Raw genomic sequence first — 24,910 nt, forward strand, 5'->3', positions numbered from 1 at the left:
GTGAGACTGGTGAATTTGCATGAGGAGCACCATGCATACAGCATGCCAAACTGGAGTCAGAGTTTGTCCCGCAGCCTCTTAAGTTTCCTACTGGAAGAAAACGCATTGTGGTGCCCCTGAACAAGTGTCAGAAGATGAGCAGAGTAAGGGTGCAGTGTCCAATAAGCGTCTTTGCAGCAGTTGAGTCCCACACTAGGTTGTTGAACTCTGTCTTTGCTCTCTCTTCTTGTTCCATCCAGGCTATAAAACATCTCTTAGTGTCTCCTTAGGTAAACATAGCACTTCCTCTTGAGAATGTCAAATCCCTGCACGTTTCTACTCCTCGTGGATTGCTGTTTGAAAGTTGCCACATTGACTTTAAACTGCCAATCAAGATAAAAGGCGGGCGTGTGCGCCATATTCCCCTTCATCCCAATAATTTGTGGGGAGGTTGAGAGCAGTTTCATGGCTAGTTGCCCTTCTTCTGCATTGCCAGACATTTTTGTTCATGTAGTATTTTGCATACTTCTAAATGAAACACATACATCAGTAGCAGCACCTTGAAGAGTGACATAGTGCACAATGTAAGTGTTCAGTAGTCACCCACCAGTTGTTGCCTCTGGTTATTGAAGTAGTCGGCTATTGCATTCCATTATTCTTGCAGAGTCTCCAGTTATGTAGGATTCAATTACACTGAGAAGGCATTGGAGTGTTCAGCTGCTTGTAAGGGAGGTTTTGGCGCAACTGAAGCTTTCATAACATCACTAGGGCTCTTTAGGACCTATCTAGGAGTGTGTTATTCTGACGCAGACGTGTTGCTAGGTGGGGGGGGGGGTCAATAGGGCTATAGCCCCAGGTCTTTTGGTTGTAGCCCCGGATAGAGTCTGAGGGGCTACAACCAAAAGTCTAGCTAGCCCTGAGTCCCAATAGTCCCGAAATTAGCATAGCCCTGGATCTTTTCCAGACCTAGCAACACCCCTGAATTAACGTATCATTTCATCTAATGGCAGTTTCTACCTTGTGGGGTGGGTTACTTGCTGTCAAACCATTCTGCTACGGCATTCTCCTTCATCTTCACTGCTTTGGCCTGCTCGCCACCTACAACATTCCCGCTTGCCACCTACAAACTTCCCGATTTCCACCTACAAAATTCCCGCTTGCCATCTACAAAATTCACATGTACCTACCACTGGCTACAGGTTCCACTCTGCCCACAAAAGGCATGCAAGGTTCTCAGTGATTTGCCCTTCCTTTCTGATGACAAAATACATGAGCGATAATCAGTGCTTTGGCCTTCTCCTCCACCTAATAAATGCACATCGGGTTCTCAGTGGTGTGACCTCCTGCTCCACTTACGCAATACATGTGAGGTTTTCTGTGCTTTGGCCTTCTCCTCTTACTATAAAATACACATGTGATTCTATTTTCTTGGGCGTTCTCCTTCACTTTAGAAATGCACATAGGCTTCTCGATGCTTTGGCCTTCCGGACGCCTACAAAATGCATGCTCACAGGCCATTCCCTCTCAGGGGAACTGGTTACTTATGCATTGACTCACATGATGTGCTTGTATTCATTAAGTGCTTGTATTCTCCCCTCCCGCATTAGGGGACGGGAGAATCTGAGGTAGACCTAGGGGGACCCCTCTCAGTCAGGGACACTGTTTGTACCACCACTCACCTGAAATAGGTCTACACCTGTCTCTACCTTCTCAACTTCTCCCAGCAAGCCCTATCGAGATGGACGTCCTCTTAGTCATTCACTACTCTCACTATCAGTAACCCAGCCACAAAGTAATGGCTCCTCCCAGATAATCCGCCTGGGGATACCATTTCGCCATCTGTAGTCGAATCTGCCCCACCCCAGTTCAGCAATGCCTGGCCAATAGGCAGTCAAGATGTGCTGATTAGAATGCCACTTGTCATGGGTTTTGACCCATGTTGTATCAATAGACTGGGTAGATGTGGGGATGAGCTGTCGCCGCCCATTATTCTATCCCAGAACAAACTAAATCAATAGACTGGGTGGATGTGGGGATGAGCTATCGCCGCCCACATTCACGCCAGAATAGGAGAACTGCGCAGTTGGCACGAGACCACTCCAAAGATACAACCTTCTTGTGGGGATTTCATTTTCTGAATCCCAAAAATGGTTGCATTACCAGTACTCACCACTATCAGAAAGCCGGCGTTTTAAAACCACCAGACTTCTGTGTAAAACTGAACAAATGAAACAAAACCAGACCAAGGAAAGACTTGCTAAGAGGTGGATACAATGTAAAACTATATTCTGAAATGACTTGAAGGAAGTAATTATTTAATGTATATGTAAAAAATGTAAGTGATTTAAACTGGGAACAAAAAGTGACATTTAGCTGAAACCTGGCTTAATGAAACTGGATTCTGCCTGACCACTACCCCCGACAGGAGTTAAAATCTGCTCAGCCACTCTTCCCCTTGCCAAAAGGAGTTGTCACCTCTCTGATTAGATTAGGGGTGGAGCAGCTGGGGACTACAGGGAGTTGAACAAAGGCCTGTCCTGAACTCAGGTAAATGTTATATTGGGGGCGTCGTAAAAGTGGCTTCCTCTTGGGAGAAGTGGGAAGAGAAGTGCCTCTGGGAACCACCCGAGCTGGAGGCGGGGACAGGCAGAAGCTTCCCCCATGTGCTTTGGAACCTAAACCACACCCATCTGGGCCAGAGCATAATTTTAAAAAGATAGATAACTTATAGTGCGGACTTGTCAGAATTATATAAGTAATATCATTATTTTTGTGATTTTTCTGTGAACATTTTGAGAGGCGTTAGGACCTTGTGGTGTATTCTGAGGGGTTGCTAGCGGAAAATAGGGTCTCACTCCAAATGTCTGCATGTTAAAAATCTGACACTTCATCAATTAATGTCCATACTCCTTGCGCACATGTGTGTAATTTTGGGTAAATGTCCGATATTACAAAACCAGTTAAAAAGCGCAAAATGTTGTCATTTTTTAATGCAAGCCCCCAGGAAGATCAGAGGCGGACAAGCATGGACCATAAGGAATATATAATGTGCACATGTAATTTCAACAAATTGTATATCTGGAAAAGATGTATTTGAATCAAATATAGATTTGTGGGCAAACTGACCAGGGGAGGATCCTCTGACCATAAAACCTACAGCATCACTCTGACAATCCATTCCTTCCCCCAATCATGGGAGAGGGGAGAATTGGGCCAATGACAAGTAGAGAGGGGCAGGCTTAGCTAGGCCCAGGCAAACACCCATTTTCAAAACACATAAAAAGAGACTGCTGGGACAGGTAGAGACATTCAATTCCATTTGCTGCGGAGCATGCTGTCCGACGACTTCACATCCAGAGATCCAGACTTCAAATCCATCAATCTCCAAAGACCAGAACTTTACTTCAGAACTTAAAGCAAGGGCCTAAACCCACAAACTGAGAACTCTTCTCAGCAGGCCTCAGCAACCTTAAAATCATTTGCAACTATTCCACAGACGGGCGAGCGGTCTGAATTCTTTTGCCAAGAACAATTTCCAGAGACCAGACCAGAGATCCAGAGTGACCCAGACCACTGTGAGCAGAACCAGAGAGCTGACCCAGATCACTGTGAAGTGCCGAGACCAGAACCGGAGTCCAGTCCAAAACCTGACCAGATCCGTGGCGAGGCCTATTTCAAATTTATATTGTGAGTACCTAGCAGAACTGTGCAGAACCAATCTCTTAGTTAAAATGATCTAATCCAAACTATTTTAACCTAAGTAGAACAGCCTCCTAGAAATCGTGTCATCTGTCATTTGTAAAGCTGCACAACTGTCACCTGTCAATTCTGAAGCCTCAAGCTGTCACCTGTCATTTTGAGTTTTACTTTAAATCCGAAATCTACCTTTATTAAATCGTCCGTATCTCTTGAACCGTTTGGGCTAGGAACGAAATTCCTACTCCTTATACTTTTGCCGCAATCACGATTCACGCACTCGCGAATTTTGCCGCGATTTGCGATTTGGCCTGATTTCTTTACCTGTAAAAAGATAGCAGCTTTTTGCTTTCCTGTGCTAAAAATTCGTTTGTCTCTTAATAACCATCCCTGAATCATTGCTAAAGTGAGCCTGAGCTCATCCCAAGTATCTCTCACTCACCCTGAACCTCCTAAAGGGAATTAAAAGCATTTTCAGCATATTTCTCACTTCACTGCCACCCCATTCAAAGCACTTGGGCCTGTGTTTTAAAAGTCATACCTGTTTTCTCTAAGCTTGCTGGGGTGGGAATTGAATTTCGTATTGTATTTGATTACATTCCTGAGAACTGTGTGCTCCTCTTTCCATCTCCTTCCATTTCTTACATTGCATAGGGGAGGGGGGTGAATTGCCAGAGAAAAAGTGATTATCTTATCTTTTGCTAAAATCATATCAAGTATTTCTGTACTGCGTTTTATTCCTCATTGCATCCATTTGAAACCATAAAAGTATTTTCGCTGCCTTATCCATCCTACACCAACTCCCCATTGATTATAAAGAAGTGTGCTAGTGTCAGATTACCCATTGTTGATTAACATTATATTTATAAGGGCGATATCGATTATTAGTTTATTATAAAAGCCTGGTATCTATATTTTGTTTTATTTCTCAAATAAACCTTTTAATTTGCAAAACAAACCTACTTCTTGGCTCAGTGGGGTCAGGGGGATTCTAAGAGGGGGGTGTTATACAAGGGTTGTCATCCAGAGTACTGAACTGATTATAAAAATACATTAATAAGGGTTTTCCTCAGCATCCCAGACTAGGCATTGACTTGGCTGTAGTGTTGATTGAATATCGCTTACAAACTCCAGTTGTCAGCCACTGCCCAGTGCTGTTGAATGGCCTGCATCAAAGATATTTCTTCAATGGGCATTGCACAAGTTCTTTTTACACTGTGAGATTTCCTTGCTGAGCACGTGAAAACTGGCCAATCCTGTTACAGGGCCTAAAAGCTGGCAAAAGCAGAACTGGGCATGTAAACCTGGAAATACATGTGCATGGACATCTGACCTGAACCTTGCTATGTCGAGCACATAGAAGTCAGCAATACCTGTAACTGGGCCTGTGAACCTGGCAATACATGCGGCTGAGCTTGTAAATGTGACAATAATATTGATCATTGTCACTCGTCATTGTTGTATTGTTATTTAGTAATGACCATCACTGGGCACGGGGAAACCAATAACACCCGTAAACATATATAGGCACATGGGTACTGATCATGTATGCTACTTGGCATTTGGCAACTGCGGCCAGATTATCAAAGCTTTGCACTTGTGCAAAAAAGTAGAGTAAACGAATCTAGCACCAATTTTGCTGTTTAGAAAATATGGACTTCAGTAAACCAGTTTAGCCCCAATTGCAACTATCAACAAATGTTTTTCACCTGGCAAAATTGAAGCGGCGGTTTTATTTATTGTTTGCCACATAAAATGAAAAGAAATGTAGTAAACACCATTTGTCCTAATATATCTAGAAAACATAGTACAAAAAAAGAGTCAGATTAATGTTTTCCCAAGTGAACATGTTTTTAGGTAATGTGGATTGTGAAAAAAGCTTTTTGACCCATTTTGTATTATCAACGCATACGCCCAATATTTAGCATTGGTGCAAATGTTAGCTAATCTGGCCCCTGGAGCGTATTTATTGTTATTGAACATGAACATGTATTCATGCCTGTTGCTGGACGCATGTACATTGGCAGTACATGTTACTGGGTGTATCTGAAAGCACGTACTGCTGGGCATACAGAATGAAGGCAGGGAATACATGTAAGCAGGTATATAGAGACTTTTACAATCGTTTTGTGCGCATGGACACTGGCAATGATGGCTTCTAGGCATAAGTGAACGGGCAGTAAGTGCAACTATTCATATTAAGAGTCGGAAAACCTCTTTTACAGGGTGATTTCAGTATATAAAAGGTTGTTTGTATATATTGTTTTCATGTGGCCAATGCTAATATCCCCATGCGCTTAGAAATTCACTTGTATCTCCGGTTCTTTCAAATGTTCTTGGTTAAGAACTGCCTATACCTCCCCCAGTAAAACTGATATGTGTATCAAGACAGGTTTTGGCTCAAATAAATCTACTTATGTGCCTTTCAATACTCATTTTGCTCTTCACTTTAGCAGGGCAGAAACTGAAATGCACCTGGAAAAGGTCTTTAAACCTAGATAGATTTTGAGCAATGTTTGCTAGTCCAAATTCTTCTTAGCACATGTAACACAAAACATCCAGACAACCAGACAAGAAAAAAAAATCCTCTAAGAAAAAAAGCTTGGTGCACCTCGTTGCATGCTAAACACATTTATTTCATATCCAAAAAGGAAAAAGGCGATAGAAGGTCCCGTAGAACCAAACTGACGCAGAGCTCTCAGTTAGTTGAAAGCAAACATGGAGGTATAAGGAAAGACATCATCATTGATGATGCGCACGATATACAGTGTTAATCTCTATTGTCCCTCAACCGATTGCCCACACCCTAATCTACCCATGCCCTCTAACTCGTGGTCCCTTACTCCCTCACTGTGGTTGCCAGCTGCTGGATTGGCAAGTTACCTGGGATGTTACCTGCCACTATCGGCCTAGTTGCAACCAGTCGTCAACATACACTCAGTGGATATCGTTGAGGTCAAATTGTCCCTCAAGAATAATGGTGTGCTTCTCTTGACACCATGCCTCTCCGTCGTGGGACTACATTTGTTGGCATCACTTCTTGCTCCTCGTATCAAAAATCATGGGATGTTTCACTCCTTGCTCCCGCTTATCAGCTGCCCCTCCCCGGAGCTTCTCCAAGGCCTCTCGAGGTTCGCAGTAATCAGACAAATTCTGATGAATTTAGGTATTCTGTTTTATGGGCATCTGGCAGTTCAAATGGGATGGCCATTATTGTAGGGGGCGCTGGTGCTCTAAATCTCAGCCGACTCTTTTGGCAGCTAAAGACCTCTACCCCGGCTCCCATGAATTTGTCCTTCGGGATGGGCAGAGCCATGCCCGTGCTTGGCCATTTACATTCTTTTCTGGTTTCATAGGCCTACAGCTCAATACAATTATATTTGTCTCTGTTCGGCCTGCAGCATAGGTGTAGGAAACGGGGGGGACGGAGGGGACAAATCCCCCCCACAACGTCAAGTGCGGGGGGATATGTCATTTATCCCCCCCCCACAACGAGTAGCAAGGCGAGGGAAAGGCAGGGGTTATTTTTCATTCCAACTGGGAAGGCTTTGCCCGTGCCAGTGCTGCGCTGCCTGCCAGGAGCCAGATTACAGAAACTGCAAAAATTGCACAGTATTAGAACAAGGGCACATTTTTTCCCTATTTTTAAAAAACACTCGGACATATTAGAAAACTATTGCCCCACGACAAGTGCAATTTGGCATGCTATAAGAACCTGGCCAAAAATGACCATAGTGCAAATAAAATGCATTTTCAATGCTTTTTCTTTTACCAGTGCAAAGTTTGCCATAGTGCTAATACCATTCTGTTTTTAGCACTAGGGCAAACTTTTCCCCGTTGCAATAATGCAGTCAAAATGTATCTTTTTTGCCCAAGGGCAATTTTTGCCCTGTTTCTTATACCATGCCAAACTGCACTAGTTATGGTACAATCGTTTTTTACTATGACCCTTTGTTTTAGAAAATAGGGCAAACTTTGCCCTAGTGCTAATACCGTGCAACTTTGCACTTGCACCAGTCCACAGTTTCTGTAATCTGGCCCCAATGCGTGTGCATTTGAGGGGCACGGCATTGCCCTGGCCGGGAAGTAAACCACAGGTGCCCTCTGCTCCTGAGTGACTGCTGCTCCCTCCCCCAGTGCTCGCATCACATTATGCATAGTGCACTACAGACAGTGCAAGCGCAGCGCGGGGAAAGGTAGGGAGGGGAAGGCCGGGGGCAACCAGTGCCGAGTCTGCTGTGTGTTGTGGAGATGGCAAGTGGAGCAGTCAGGCAGCAACTTTTGTTGTTGTCCGCTCCGTGTCTGTCAGGGCTGAGTGGGATCGCTGTGTCCTCCATGGCTGTCATCATGCAATACTGAACAGACAAAAAGATGAGGGGAGGGAGTGGGACAGGCTGCTGGGCCACCACATACACATCCCTGCCCGCCCCTTCTAAAAAAGGACCTGCCCAAGGCACAGCCCCTACTGAGGGCCTAGCCCCTCTTTCTTCACCTCGGTATTACACTGCGCAGGGCTGAAGAGTGTTCCAAGAACAGGACCCGACCGTTAGGACAGTGGCTACCAGTGCAGTATTTCCATGGGATGACGCATGAACTGTTAAAGCTGCATTCAGTGGGTGCACCATGTCTAGCTCAGCCAGATGTCCTGTGCTGGGATTGCCTGTTAAATGCATCTACAAAGCACTTTATTGGTATGCTAAAAGAGACAGGTATTGAACAAATTACTGCAAGGGGTGCAACCAGCACCACTTTGGCTTCTCGTGCATTTTCATGTGTAAAGCAGATTTATTTCCCTGTCTCTCTGTGGATTGGACTGTGGCAAATAAAGGACCAGGTACCTAAAATATGGCCTGCAAACACAAATTGTGATTTATTGCAACAAACTAGTGCTTGGATGTGGCTGTATTTGTTTCTGAAAAATGTGTGGTGAATGATGGTTGTTAAATACCATCGGGCCAGCATTATGATCAAAACTACCAGATGTGGCCTGCCAGGTGCACCAAGTCGCAAAACTCCCTTGCGTTGGCCCACAAAACCGGTGCACACTAGTCTGTCAGGCCAGCACTTCAGGCAAGCCTGATTTTGGTCTTCCTGTGTCAGTTTTCTTGCGACAGACACATGTTCTGAATACTCACGTTCTGAATACTCACAAGTTATAGTAGGTTCATCCCCCTCCCTCTTCCCCCTCTGCTCTTAAATATTGTGTTGTAATTATTGTAATGTACTTCCCACTCTCCCTCCCTTCTTGCCCTGTGGGTGCTTTGAAACAGTATATTCTTATTGTATAAGTGCCTTACAAGGAAACAATAAATAAATAAATGCATGTTGCTTCTATCTCCTGTGTACAGCATCTCCCAAAGAATGAGGAAGAGTTTTGCTTCTGTGCTGTTTCAGTTTTGGGGGTGATGTAGCACTGCCTGTTTGGGATAGAATAAGAGCACCTAGCATTTGGCAATACCATGAGTGGGGTGTGAGCGCTTGGGTATCTGATGACAATGGTTGGCATATGGGGCAAATAATAACCCTTTAATGGAAATGCTGAGCACACGCTGATAATTTGATTATGATACCGGCTATATGATCTGAGAAGATGAAATTTGATGGCACTATCTGGGATATGATTTGCTTATTTCAGCATATGAGGGCAATATTTAAGGCCACTTATATTTAATTGGCATGCCTGCTAGATGATGTGAATTAGTGGAATACCTGGCTTTGGATGTGAGCAATTGGCAATTAATGTAATTGCCTGGCATCAGCGTTGGTGGAATTATCTTCAGAGTGGGGTGTGCTGGCATCGACTGGCCAAACAAATAGTGTTTGCTAGCAATCATGATGCAAGTGTAGCTACTAAGTGAACATTTTCGACTGCAACATGTGTGTCAGGAAGTCTGCTTGGGGAAATGTTTGATAGACCACCGCTCTTTGTTCTGGCTGAAATGAGAAACAAATCACACCATTGGATAAGGTGTTATTCTTACAAGTATCTGACGTCAGACAACAAATATGTTAGCAGGCCTCAACATTTTCAGTAGCCATTGACTAGTGATACTGGACTCTTGGTGACTAAGAAATGGAGTGCTGTGTGTATGTGAAGAATTGAGGGGGCGAGTGACTGTTAATCCCTGGCTAGTAGCTTGTAACTTGAAATGTTTAGCCATGATGGTAGTGCACTATAATTGGGGTTTCATTTGTGTCGTTCCCTTAAGAAGTGCAGCTCAGTGCTACACTGTGTGTGTTACAGGAATGGGACCTCTGTGGGAGGTACATGTTTAAAAGCCATACATCATTACTCCTTATATTCTGTGCTAAAAATCATAGGCAGATCACACAAAAATGAAAATAAGCCCAGAATCTTTATCTAGCATAGTGGGCCAAAAATATCACTCATTCTTAATGCAACCCTGCAAGGCTAAAAACGAAACTACAGCCTTATGCTGTGTAATGGTAAATAGTTCTGTAATTAGTCTATGTAATGAGGGGACTGTGTGGTGTGGCATGTATGAATCACACCTGTTGAAAAGGAAGTTCAAGGTCTTTGCACTTCAATCACAAGCTCACTTCTGAGACAAAAGGCAAGTGCTACAGCATTGAAAAAACTGCAACCCAGATGTGCTGTGAAGGTGCCATTGCAAGGTTTAGCAGCAAATGATCTGCTCGATGTGGAGTGCCACACTGTGTTATTAAAACTGTACCAGTCGTGTTGAGAGAGTTGTCGATACTGTCCCATTGGTAGTTTAGTTGCCTTACTGGCAAGTGATGCACAGTTCCATTAAACACACAGCATCCAGTGCCATGTTGTCTTATACAATTAATAGCAGCCAGTCTGAAAGGTTTTCGATAGAGCCATGAAAAGAGCATTCGAAAAATGTTCTTCTATGATCAAATGCTTATCAGCTCTGCTGAAAGGAGCAGTCATGTCAAGTATAAAGCTGTGTTTTCTGCTTTTAATGTATTGAAGCTCTTCCGAGAAATGCCTGTACAGTGCCATGAAGTGGCTGCGAGGTGGCCCTGAGCGTAATGTAAAAATTGCATTTTAAGTATTCCTCTGAAAAATCTATCCATTAGATGCAGGCCAGGCAGCTCTATTATATTACATACTTTGACTATAATTTAAGGGCAGCCATAATAGCATATACACTTCGAAAATAATGCATACGATACTATGTGGGTCTGCAGTGTGGACCTTAAGAGGCCTTTTTGACACTAAACAAATTGAGGGCAAGTGCAGGAGACCTTTGTTGGGATTACCCCAGAGCATCCTTATGGAATTAATCTGGGGTGATTTTGGACTAGCAGCTACCGAGTTTCTACTCCTGGGTCGTGCTCTGGGTCTGTATGTTAAACTAATGAAATCATGGGCGCATACTCCTAATCCGTTGCTAAGCGAAGCATTGCTCAGAAACTCGTTTTGCTAGAAGGTGTGTGAACTTGCTGGTTAAGCATGGCATTAGTGCAGAGGTACATGAAGGCCTAAGCTACATACTAGAGGAGGTACGAATCAAATTGAATCCTCTTGATCATTTTCCAACACCTGCGTACTAAAGTCTCGTAGAATATATAAATTAATGTCCTACATTAATGCAGTAAGCATTACCCCATCTCACGTGGCACAGCTGCTTCTAACAGACAGAAGTGTTGAAAATATTGTTTAACAACATTATCAGGCGTCCATAAGTATTCTTCCATCTCAGAATTGGTAGACATCAAAGGATGCCTCCCACAGAAAGAGCTTTATTTGCACAGGTGGAGAAGCTACTGCGGATCCTCCTAATTGCTCAAGTATCTTCCTGTGAGGGTGAGAGGAGCTTTAATGCATTGCGATGACTGAAAACGTGGCTGTGTACAACTATGACTCAGAAAAGACTCATGTTTGTGTGTCCAATATACACAAAGATATAATGGATCTAGGTGACATACAAACAATAGCAACAGAAAATGTTTGGTTTTTTGAACAAATGTGCATGTTCATCACTCACTACAAATAAATGGGAAGATTTTACTCTGTGGTTTGTGTCTGTAGCAAAGTCCTCAAGGTGTCCCCTTACCCCCCCAGACTGTATGTGCCTCCTATACCCCTGGCCTCAAGGCCTTTGTGCTCGGTTTCACTGTTGGGGCTCTGGGTGGGAATGTGATTCGAACACTTTTCGCACTACACTACTACTTCCAACAGGACCTGCAACACAGCAGGCCTCACTTCCAATATAGCAGTGCTTCAGTTTTTCTCCCGTCTAGGACCAGAACCTACATTTTCATCCTTGTACACTACATTTTAACTACTGTACTTCAATAGCCTTTTTGCCCTCTACCTTGGCCTACGTATATTTTCATGACTGCTACAAAGGAACTATGTTTGTTATTGCCACTTCACACATTCCACCCCCTGCAGCTGCGCACATTCGCTTTCTTGTGCACTAATATATTTTCTGCAGCCTAAATCAAATGGGAGCTGGATGTGCATCCCACAACACATCCCACACTAAGAAAAAACTCCTTTTGGGCACTCCTCTCAGATGAGTTTTCTTTGGCTGGAAGGTATGTGTTCTTATGGTTTGCATCACTGTAATCTCATTGCCCCTCTTCCAATGACCTTCAGGGGGGAAATATCACTTGGGATAACAGGAAGGGGGGAATAAAGGAATGAGAGGAAGGGAGAACACAGTGGAGAGTGGAACAAAGTTGACTGGTTTTGCTCCAGTTGTGCGATTGGGTGGAGATGAGTGAAGAATGAGCAGTAGGGGCCAGGAGAGCAAGTATGCTGCAAAGGATTGATGTGGCAGTATGTTGGCAGGCCAAAGGGGCTCCTCTTACATTCTAGTGGGCTCTGTTGGGCTGATAAATGCCCTGCTGTGGCCAGACGAGGAATACATTGTAATTGGGAGGATAGCTCAGGGGTAACCCGCTCGTGTTGGAAGCAAGACGACGTGGAGCAACACAGGTTCGATTCCCGGGTCCGCGCTTAGAAACCTCTGGTTTTTAAGCACGTAATAAATAACCAATTGCAATTACAAGAGCAATACATTGCACAGAGTGCATAATGGTCTTCTTGACTCCTTGGCCCTGCCATCTTAGCCTTTCTACCATTGGTACAATGTCCATGCCTGACAGGTATGTTCCATGTCTTTCTGTCTGGCCAGATCATAAAAGGCATTAGGCAGTTTTTAATGTCACGCACTGGCACCTTTTCATCGAATTAGGAACTAGTACCTTTTCACTACTTCACCATGTTTCACAGACTCTCAACCCTTCTCATTTTTAAACTTCTTTCCCATGTGACTCCACTTCTATGGTAAAATGCAAGAAAAGTTAAGAAATCTTTAAATATTCTGGGAGTATTTTCTTCTTCCCAAATTAGTTTGTTATTGGAAGAATTACAACATTACTACAATCCTACCGACAAAGGTTATAGTCAATGTTCTTTTATTTGTAAAAGAAAATGTTACTCACAGGCTATTTTCAATTGTTCAGTACGTATCCCTGTCAGACTGCTAGAAATAACGTATTTTCTCTCCACTTGCTTCTCTCAATAACAAACAGCCTCCAGGCTCCCATTGTATTATACACAGCCTGAGTAGCCTGAGCACCCTGAGCTTTTTGCATTTTCACATTCTCTGTGGACCATAAAATCCTGAAAATTCCAAAAGTATAGAGTTACCTTGATTCGGTTTGCCCTTGAAAACCTATGAACTCCCAGCACATTATGAAAAGGGGGGTCATTAAAAGTAAGCTAGTGAAGCAGTACCATCGTGATAAACCTCCATCCAATCGGATCGCAACCCAAGATTGACCTGAACCTTTAAAATATTGGTGATGTACTGAGGAGACAGAATTTCCCGAGTCTTTTCTAAGATGTTAGAAGGCTATTTTCAGACCCATATTGGGAAATGTCTTGATTCCAGTCCATTAGGATTATTATGAAACACATTTTTCTTAGGCAAGAGTTGGCCAACTTTATTGAATTAGAAATGATTGGCTTCAGATAAACATTGCTTCTCTTAGCCTTTTCCTCGCCAATGCATTCTATAATTTTCTACAAGCTTGTCTGCTTAGGCCACCTTGTCCATTTAAGGTTGCAACCACTGTCTTAGGCGTTCTTTCAAAACATAATATTCCTCTTCCTTGACACATGTTTGTATTGGAATTTTAATGTTTTAATATTGTATATCTAAAAGATGATTTAAATGGTTCCCTTCTTTCCTCTTTGCTTGTTCTATTCATGCAAATATATTGTGTTGTAATGTATTTTAGTGTTATAATTGAAGTGTATAGAATTGTGTGTATATGTAATTTTCTTCTTTGAAAGGTTGACATTTTCAGCTAAATCAAATAATAAAAAAATAAAAAACATAATATTCCTTAAAGGAATGTACAACTTCCACATCGAGTGAGCCGCTGATAGGAGAATGTTGTGGAGTGTGCTTATAGTATGTGCTACCAAGAGAAGGGGTTATTCGCTTCTCTGTGCTTACCCCGGAAAACAGCGAAACTATGTGTGATGACTTGATACACAAAATAGCAAATATTCTTAAAAACATTTCTTGGTAAAACAAAGAAATGTATTATTGAAGATTTATTAGCAGTAAAATGTCACCACTGATCACCAAGGTAAAATGCAACACCAACAATATGTAAAATGAGACTGACATAGTAATAGCAAAATGCTATATGTGGAAAATACAAATCAACAAAATGTCTCCATCTTGTTCCAAGAGGCTGAGAGTACATCCTGAGATAAACCCACTCGCTAGTCCATCCAATACTGTGTTCAGATCTGTCAGCAAATGGTCGGAATCGCTGCCAAGAGGGTTTATCGTTGGACATTTATCATCATTCTTCTGTAGTTTGCACATGGTTACAACGACCTCATTTGGGTCGTGTACATTTGGTTGATACGTTTTCATCAACCATGGTTTATCTTCTTGCTTTTTTCTGTTATTGGAGGGGTGGTTTAGTCTAACATTTGTCAACTCGATGAAAAGGTGTCAACCAAATTTACCACGACCAAGCTATGGATATTGTAAACACAAAATAACTTCTCTCAAAATGCAAAGTGTGCAATCATGTTATTCCACTACCAGTCTGTTGACTGCAAAAGGCATGTTCACAATGATGTGTTTTACAATTTATGTAATTATTGTGAGCTTTTCTTGGAATCCTTGAACGTGAGTCTTCATGAGAAAGATAGCAATGCCCAAAGCATCTACTTCTGCCTTTAATCTAACATAAAATGAGGTGCTAGACAGCGTCACATCCTCTTCTGCTGATATATTTAGGGGTGATATAACACGTGGGGGCGGACCGACCCCACTGGTAACGACCCGCCACCCAAGTTAAGGGCCCGAGTGAATCAAGGGTCTGTTAACACGGGCAGCAGGTCGTTACCGGCGGTGGCCGGCCCACACTCAAGTGTTTTATGGCCATTAGCACCTGTCTAGATCCCACGTGAGTGCTAATGGTGTTTATTCTTCTTTTTTTTTTTAAAGAAAACGCACCTTGTGGTGCGGTGTAGCAATGCTCCATAGTACCCAGGTCCATTTTGTATGTTAATGACTTTGACGTCATCAACTAGGAAAGAGACCTCGAGAACCATGGAGTGTTTCTGTTCTACACCACAAGCTAAGTTTTCTTTTTTCTTTTTAAAACTCTTAGCACCCGTGTATGATCTACATGGGTGCTAAGAGGTGAAGCAGGGAGGGGGGAGGCAAGGAGCAGTGGTGAAGGGAAGGGGGCGCTGGTTAGCGGCACACAGGCTGCTCGGAACACAGGCTTGTACCATACAATACAGCCCACGTTTCCAGCATCCTGATTGGCCAGCGCCCTCCTCCAGGGTGCTGATGAAAGATCATACTTGATTATGGTATTTGGACTCAGATAGACATTTTGAGACATTACATTTCCTACGGATAATAATGAACATCTAGCAATATCTAATGAAAATTGATTGGGGAGCAGGAGATTGCATATGAAATTCAGAGCAGCACAATATTGCAATAAAAGTAGACAGGAACATCTAGCAAAGGAATGAAAAGCATGATGTAAAAGAAGAAAAAGTGCAAAGTAAACTCAACCTGAATACTGCAGGGAATCAATTGTGTAGCTATTATGTGGTTGTATTTAAATTGTTATATCTACAGTCAGAGTAACTAATATGCTCGGTCAATACACTACATTAAAATACCCAAGCATTATTACTCTGAATCTCCACTAAACTGTGCTATGAGAGAGCGGACACAGTGTACTTCCAATATTAGGATATACCTCAGCATACATGGCTGTATTCTCAGCAGTTTATTTTGAGGTGGGTTGGGCGACATGGAAAAAGGCTTTCTGCGTGTTCTCCCAAATTCTGCCAGTTCTCCTGATCAGAGGGTTTGTAGGTGCAATGTCCACATGACTGTGAGATCTCCCCAGCTACATCCACACCTTGCAGCTATGATGATTCTGCGGCCGCTGAACAGTCCTGAATTTGCACTGTGCACGTTCATCTTTCATGCGACAGCATATCTGGCACAGTCTCCCAGGGAAGCCACCATTGAGATCTTGATGATCCCTACACATGGTTTCTGTGGGAGAGAAGAATGTCTAGTATTGCCCAAATGTGGCTGGTAAAGGATGCTCCTTGCAGAGGATCGGAGCATGTGTGTGGTGAATCTGTGGTGTGCAGATTCTGAGGCAAATGCACTGGGATAAGCCCAATCAGTGATGTAGAAGCAGTCAGGATATTCCCAACATCACCCAGACAAGAATCTGAGGAATGTGTCATTTAAAACCATACATTAAAACCGAAGCACTTCTGAAAACATCACGCCGAGTACTTCCATGCTTCTTGGGGCACCTTACCCTGGTAATCCTAGCCACGGTTGCCATCTCCTTCTTTTATTGAATCATGCTGCACTTCCGAACTGTATCAGTTAAAGCAAGGGTGGACTGGCCTATAAGGTACTCTGTAGATTTCCCGGTAGGCCTCTGCACCCTGTGCCTCTTGTGTGGTGTTTCCAAATGTTCCCATAGGGAATGGTTGGACCTGCTGAAAATGTGTAATATAGGACCACTTTTAAAATTATTTCCAGGCCTCTTTTGGTTCCCAGTCCACCCCTGGTTATAAGAAAACAAGGGCACAAATTCATGAAGATGTTTCCGCACACTCAAGTGGAGGCTTCACCCCATGAAGGTGCCCACCCTCAGAATGTTGGCAGGGTGACGGCTTTCGGAAGAAACGATGCAGCAAATGTGAATTCATGTTTCTAAAAGGAAGGTGCTTTAATCTGTACAGATCTGAAGCTGTTTATCTGAGGCTGTTGTCCCCTCTCAGAAACCAGGCATGAAGGAAAGCATTAGAAGTGTTCATGTGTGGCTTGAACGTTTCTTTTATTAATAATTGTAAGGCCTGTCCCTTGAAATGAGCTCGCTGACCCCATATGAGAAAGGGGCGGGGTATAGATTTCCTTTTGGAGATGGTCGAATAACACTGGGCATGTAGTGTAGCAATGACAGAAATGCCCAAATAAGGCAGAGACCTCTAAGAGCTTAAAAAAAGCCCTTGGCATCAGTGATGGTGTCACGGTAGTTAGATTGGGTAGATGGCAGCAAAAGACCCCCACTTGAGGGGGTTGACTGATGAATTAAGAACAAAATGATTCTATTGCTGGATGTGATTGGGAATGGGGGTGCATTTTGAGGTGGACTGAGGACAAAACATACGCTTAATCCATCTTCTTCAGAACTTAAGTGGAATTCTATGAAAATAAGGGGTGTCCATTTTTTTAAACTTGGTGTCACTAATTAATGTGTTAGAGAGTCGTTTTTTGTTCTAGCGTGTACAGTTATTCTAAGGCAAGTGTCTGCAACCACTGGCTCTCTAGATGTTTCGACTATGATTCTCATGGTTCCTCACCAAAGCTATGCTGACTGGGCTGATGGGAGTTGTAGTACAAAACATCTGGAGAGCCAAACATGTCAGACTCCTCCTTTTTCTCTAAGCTTCCAAAATAAAAGTATTTGTGCAGATCATCACAATGACGGCAATAAACTGCAGGTCATTTACAGTAACTCATGCAATCGTAAAACAGAACTTTTTCGAGAAATGGTTGTCTTCATCGGAGATAGCTAACTCCTGGCTGAAACCAATAGCATAGCCGCATGCTTAGCATTTTTCCTCTTGCCTACACTGGTCTAAATTTCATCTCAGAATGCTTGTAGGAATAGTTGTGTCCTTTGCCCGTGCGCCAGTTAATCCCTACAGCAGTACTACTATGGGAGCCCAGCCAGTACTTTCCATTCAGGTTCGAGTCATGGCAATTGTTGTACCACCAGGCGCCCTTGAACCTCTCTGCACAGTTCCCAGGGTGTGCATCGTTATCTTGATCTTTAGTTGAAAAGGGACTGCCCTTGTGAAGTGATAAAGAGTCGCCTGAAAAAAAGAACAAATACATATTTGTTTATATTTAATGTAATCAAGTAGGCACAACAGAGATTTCATTTGGAAGTAAAATATACCATGTTTAAGTAAATTAATGAAATTAATGACACTGGTGTACTGTGCAGTGCCTGCCATTTTTGCAGTGAAACACTACATATGTCTAGTATCATTTTCTTTTAAACTTGAGAACATTTCAAATGTCATATATTCCTTTAAGCTAAAACACCTTAAAGAAATCCAAATAAAATGAATATGTAGAAGACAAAGAAATAATTTCAGATTAACATATGTTCATGGTTGCATACAACTCACCAGATATTCAGTTTCGAATAGGAATGAACGCTGCCTTTTGCCCCGCACATTTCCACTCTGCCTTGCAAATGAGTATACCCTGCCGACTGTGCTCAGGGAATTGGCAAATGAGAGCGGGGAGGGGGGACATTCGTGTGACTCCACTCATTACTATTTATCCTTTTGCTTGGCAGGCTGAGTGCTGTCTCAACACTCACTCTAGCTCAGGTGCTGCAATTCAGTGGGCCCTGACGGGACTATTGCCTGCTGGGCAATGCTTGCCATTTGTCAGGCCTTCCTCATGCAGTCCTCTCCTAGAAGTCAAACCCAGTCTCTTCAAATGGCATCCGCCCTGCAATCTCATATTTGCAGCATCTGCGGACTCTTCCTAGATATTGATTTATGGCAGATCTAATTGGAAAGATCTACCCACAAAGGAAGAAAAAAACAATGGCATAAGGCACTAGGACAGAGGGTTTCATTGTAAATGAGAACAAGACTTGCTATCCCAAAAGCAAGGAATGTAAAGGCTGCCCTCATCAGGTGTCAGATTATAGCTGGAGATGTGGCAGGTTGGTCTTCAATGTGTCCCACGCATTAGGGTGTGTGTCTCTTGGCCTAGGGTTCCTCAGTTCTCAAAGGATGCAGGAATTCTGAAGCATCTAAGCAGTATTTACCTACACTCAGGGGGCTGTCCGTCAGGAGTTAGCATGGGGCTGCAAGGAATTCCCCCTTGCAGAAGGTCTTGACTGTCTCTACACAGTGTTTCCTGGGGGAAGGAACAGCCTCACCGTTCAACAGATATTTGCACTACAAAAAAGTGGAAGAAGGGGCTGACTTTCTGAAATGACATGGTGCCCAAGTTGCCGTTGTTACCTAAACATGTTTTGGCCATGGGGGCTCATTTCATTGCCTGGTCATTTTCAAATAATCCAAAAATGCCTTAAATCGCGATTATGTCTAGGAAGATCAAAGAAATTCGAACTATGTCTCATTGTAGTCAGCTTGATTTGGCACGTGCAAGAATGAGTTAGACGCTGGGACTTGGATCTTCGGTGGGCATTCTTGACACCCCCCATTGTCAGACCAACGTTATTTATGTTATTTGCCATTTCCTTGACATCTGAGGTGGATAGGGTTTGTGTTTTCGGACTCAATGTCAAATTACCTGGAAGAATATGATTTATCTGACCCGTTTGGAGTAAGTTGATCGTTTTTAGCTCCACTCCCTCATTAATTATGTGGATTTTGAACTACTCCAAATTACATGATTAAGGCATCATTTGTCATCGATACACTTTTCTGACAGAGAATGGCTCTTTTTGGACCTAGTAAACGGGTCACTTTAGGGAGTTGTAAGCCCCATTGAGGTTACGTTATGTTGCTCAGCTTTTGTATGGTGCCAATCAGCATTTATAAGAATTATAATTATATTTTGGTAACTCACCTATAGTGGCCAAGCTATGCATATAAAGCATTAACCGGTGTGAGCTGCTGCTACTCGGATATTAAATCAATGTTTGGCATGGTATCAAGTGATATCATCGTGAAAACAAAATATTGTTGGGGAAATATATTTTGGACCCACTACCCAGCGCTTTCCCCACATATTCCAGGACTGAGTTAGTTTATATAATTGCATAGGTCGTAAAATATGTTGAGAAATCTGTTTGGTGGGTTAAAAAATATTGTTTCACCAACTATGTTTTGTTTTAACATGAATGTCACATCTAACTCTTGGCATATGTTATGTTATACTTGGGGGTTTTAACCGCACACTGCATTTACTCAAGGGAGAATCATCTTAATGTGTTCTACCTTTGTTCCTAAAAGTAAACCACCCCATCCATAGTTCTCTTCTCCCCTCTGAAATCTCAGACCTCTTTGTCAAGCTGAACGTAGAGGGAAAACAACCATATTGTTCGCTAATTTTATATCTGTTTCTTCTTTATTTTAATCTTATGGTTCTGCACTTAAAGATGCTAATGCTCACTATTTTGAATCACTTTTTTCTCAGTCTTTTTCGTCGTCTTTTTTCTTTATCAAATAAGCTGTGGTCCATTCCTCCTGTGGACCCGTCCTTCAGTAAATTCTGAAGATGTTGCTGTTTTTTCATTTATAAAGATAATGATATTAGGTTGTCCTTCAATCAATGTAGTCCATCTACTTCAGTTTATAATCTATTTTACATCTCCACTCTTTGTTCTCTCTCATTTTTATTCTTGGTCTTGGAGCTTGATATTTCTTTACTTATTGCTCAATCCAATCCAACAATAGCTTCTCTGGACCCACTAACTGTATCCTAAATTAAATCAGTCTTTCCTTATCTGTTGAACTCTTTGACTTTTCTTTTCAATTTCTGTTCAACAGGCTGATTTCCTGAGCTTTTTTTTAAAAAAAAGTCAGCAGTTATCCCATTATTAAAGGAAATTAAACTAAAACTAACATTTCTGATTCCCTCAAGCTACTGTCCTATTTCTGTTCCCCTTTATTTTTATAAAGTTCTGGGAAGGGATGTCAACTCTCCTCTTTCTTAGTTTTCATAATTTCCTTTCTACTTTTCAATCTGTGTTCCATGTAGGTCATTCTACTGAGATGCTCTTTGGCTTACCTCAAATTCTATGCTTCATGATTGTCATAATAAATGTAGGTATCGCACTTGTTACTGCTGATCATCCTACTTTGCTTTATAGACTTTTTCTCTTGGGATTTCTAGTTCTGTTCTCAGTGGTTCTCTTCTTATCTTTCCAGTAGCACATTTGTAGTGCCATGGAAGGTAGGGAATATTCCTCTGAGCTGTTACCATTTGGTGTGCCCCAATGGTTGTTTCTTGGTTCTCTTCTTTTTACTCTTCTTACTATTCCACTGGCTTTTGTGTTTTATGCTTTTGGTCTCTCTGCGCATTTCTGTGCTGATGAAACACAGAATTTCTTCCTACTATTGCCTTGGAGCTTCACCCTCTTTTGTTTGATTGTCTTTCTGTTACCAATTCATAGATGCCTTCTCACTTTCTTCATCAGAATAAAAAAGAAATGGAAGTTATTTTCTTTTGAGACTCTTTTTTAAAGATCCTTTATTATTCACTGAATTTTTATTTTTTTGCCGAATGTTATAACTCTGGAGTGTGCGTGTGGTCCTTCTGCTTTATGATTGTCGATTTGTTTTCATTTTATTATTTATTTATTCAATACAATTTTATTGTTGGTTCCTTGTAATTGGACTGTGCATTGAATGAAGGGCCTATATACAAAACCTCAAATGCATAAAACACATAATTTAGATCAAGCTATAACCAGTTATTCTACATTAAGAAAAAGGAAGGGATTGCTCATAACTAGGTCGCATTCTTGCAATCAGTTGATGTTAAAAATTCCAAGGCATTTTGGCAAATTGTTATCCAGTGGTCTACAAACTTAAGAACATTTCTAGATACCTATATTGCTGAAGATACCTTTTTTCAAATTGTAGCAGTCTTTATTCTCACTTGAATGGGTTTCTTCTTGATAGTGCCTTAATTTACCTGTCCCTCAAGTTGAGAACGTTTTTTATTTTATTTCTGTACACATGGTTTGGGTGGTACCAAGTTCTCAAAAAATAGGCAGAACCCATAGCGGTGTAAGGCTTCCTTTAGACTCATGTAAATTGGAACCTGTGCTGTCGGTGCCATTTCTAGCGAGATTATTCAATTCCAATTCAATTTTTCTTAAGAGTATTTCATCAACTTGGATGTGTGCTGAGCTAATCCCAGTATTTAAAAAAGTACGAAAGATGGTTGAGCCAAATATCGGCTAATTTCTTTAATTCATTCTCTTGGGAAAAGAGTTGATGCCTAGTACATAGCTAATAACATGTTTTCACACCAGCAAGCTGTCTTTTGTAAGAGAGCCGGTACGATTGATCAAGTATTTAGACTGCATTTTGTCATTGAAATATGATTATTATGAAGACAGTGTCCCTTTAAGTAGTTTTAATAGACTTGGAAAAAACCTTTGTTACCTAAAGGTAAGACAATTACTCTACTCTTTGAATAAAGCAGCAGTGAGACGGTGAGATGACCAAACCTTTCCCCAGAGAGAAGAACAGAAAACATTGGTGTGTTTTGCACCAGTGACCTTTTGCTTTTTTATCAATGAAGATGGCAGAAATGGCTGCCATTGCGCCTTTCATTTGTGGCCCTGATTTCACAAACCGCTTCTGGTCTGGAAAAACAGCCTGCCGGATAGATTTAGTGTTGCTAATAAGCAGAGGGGTCTGGAAATCAAATCAATAAAACCTAAATATTTAATTTGTAAATGCATGCATTCTTCTCGACTAAATTATTGTCTAGAAGGTAAGAAGTGTGATTGACTGCATAACATCTAGCATCTAGCATGCTTTGGGTGGGTGAAATTTCTCCTCCCTCAAACCCTCCCCTAACCCCCTGTAGCCAGTGGGAAATGTTGTGTTGCAGAATCAGTGATGGACTGAACCCTCTACATTTCTGAAAACAGTCAATCGGTACAGGTATGATTAATGATTTCACCAGCATTCCTACTCAAGGTGGTGCTTCATGCTCCCATTTAAAGGCTGACTGCCTCTCTGTGATGGTACATTGGAAACCCAGTGAAAAAGTAGCTGAATACTGCAAGAGCCCTTGTATAGTATGACATGCCACACCGAATAGTCCAGGATGCAGAGGGATTCACCCTGCAAAAGCAGAGCCTTTTCACAAAACGTCCCATATTGTCAGATGCTTTTATGTCATACTTTCTAGTTGCCCCTTACTGAGAAAAAGCTAATTTGCCCTTAATTTTATTTCTATTTTTCATGAGAATTATTTGTATTGGCTTTTTTAAAATGGAAATATTTCACACCCTTCCGTCTTGGCCACCTCTTCAATACCTCCAACCTTCTCCCTCTTTCACAACCCTCTCCCTCTTCTTTATATAATGTTTTAACTTTCTATGTCCCATCCCGACTTACACACAGATTCCATTTACCAACATTGTTTTACTCAAGTTCTCAATGATGGGGGTGAAACAGTGGCATTCTCAATAGAATGTTCGAATTGGTGACAGATTATTTGTCATATATTCAGAGTGCCCCTTAATGAGAAATGACTTGCAACAAAAGGTGCTCAAAACCAAGGAGGTCCTGAATCAGGTGTCTTGATTCTGGGGATTTGTTGATACATAAGAAAAACACGGATGCCTCGTAGTGAAAAACAGGAATATTACCAGTGACGGCCTTCATTGCTGAGCTCTGATAGGGCTTGAAAAAACTGTAGACCTTCTCAAACAAGCACTGGCAATGCCAATAGTTTTGGCGTTTGCGGTTCTTCTTTGCATTTTTGCATTTGTAGGCACCAGGGTGTAAGGAGGAGAGTGCAAAGTTTTAAAGGAGGATGAGATAAGGGGTGCAGGTGTTCAATAGAATGAGAAGGGAAATAGATCAATGGAGGATATCGATAGAGGGTGCCAAAACAGTTTGCAACAAATCTAACTTCCATGTCAAAAGCACACGTATACCTTGTTGGCCCATACATGACCCATTGAGCTTTAAAATCTTCTGATGGGTCTTTATACTCCTTTATACAGACCGACAAAAATAATGTCATATGGTGTGTTCAACATTATAGACTATCACTGCGGAGCTTCCCCTCGGCTTCCTTTATAGCACACAACCGGTATGTATGCACTTCAAGACGTACAGTCAATAATGGCAGATTATGTATATTAATAATTTTAATTTTTTCTAGAACATTGTTCGCTGAAAAAAAAAAACACTAATTTAATTTGGTGCATCTAGCACCTTGTTATAAGGTTGTAGAGAAGGAGCCAAGTAACCCCGCTCCAACTACCCAGCTTACATTACCTGAACCAAAGTATGTGACTATACTGAACAGTTAAACCAGCAGAAAGAAGAGAGTGGACTTTGTGCAGTACCCATAAGAGTACCTATACCTAAGAGAATATGGGAGGTAAAGTACTCATTGAGGAAACCATACCTGCATCCAAGACAATATGATGGCCATTTGAACGAGATTCCTGAAGAAGCAAAGAAACTAAATGACAAATATGAATGGTGAAGTCATGTAAAGTTGAATTGACACCTATATAAAAGATAACCATACCAGAGCCAGACAATGTATACAGAACAAAGAAGTACTAAGGATAAGTGACATCTTGGGATCAAGATGACAAGACTTATGCCACAAACCTGATGAAGATACTCAGTTAGTTTAAATGTGTACGGATGCAATGAAACGCAAGCAGCAAAGCAATCATGAAGCTAGCCACATGATTTTAAATAAATTAGATTGCGGAAAGCGCCAACATATACATGTATACCTCAATAGATACATATGAATAGATAAAGGATGAATGTTTCTGCTACGTACATAAGCAGTACTGAACAAGCAGAAAGGCCTGATTCAGTGTCGCAGTTGAGAAAAGCAATTGAATTAAACAGAATAAAAACTCAGCTAAGGAGTTGAGTGAGCCAAGAAAGCCAAGGTCTTATCAAACTGGAGTTGGCTGACATTGG

At 41.9% G+C, this 24,910-nt stretch overlaps 1 protein-coding gene across 1 annotated transcript in view; it reads right to left on the reverse strand.

Annotated features, from left to right (window-relative positions):
* Positions 1–17,018: 17,018 nt before the first annotated feature.
* Positions 17,019–24,910, reverse strand: part of LOC138471871 (ficolin-1-like) — a 546,996-nt gene continuing 539,104 nt past the window's right edge. Inside the window, exon 10 of the mRNA XM_069609730.1 lies at positions 17,019–18,085. Coding sequence (XP_069465831.1) covers positions 17,838–18,085 — 248 coding nt within the window. The 3' untranslated portion in view covers positions 17,019–17,837. The remainder of the gene's footprint in view (positions 18,086–24,910) is intronic.

Source organism: Ambystoma mexicanum, chromosome 8, assembly GCF_040938575.1.
Source record: "Ambystoma mexicanum isolate Mex_15411 chromosome 8, UKY_AmexF1_1, whole genome shotgun sequence".
NCBI classification, from domain to species: Eukaryota; Metazoa; Chordata; class Amphibia; order Caudata; family Ambystomatidae; genus Ambystoma; species Ambystoma mexicanum.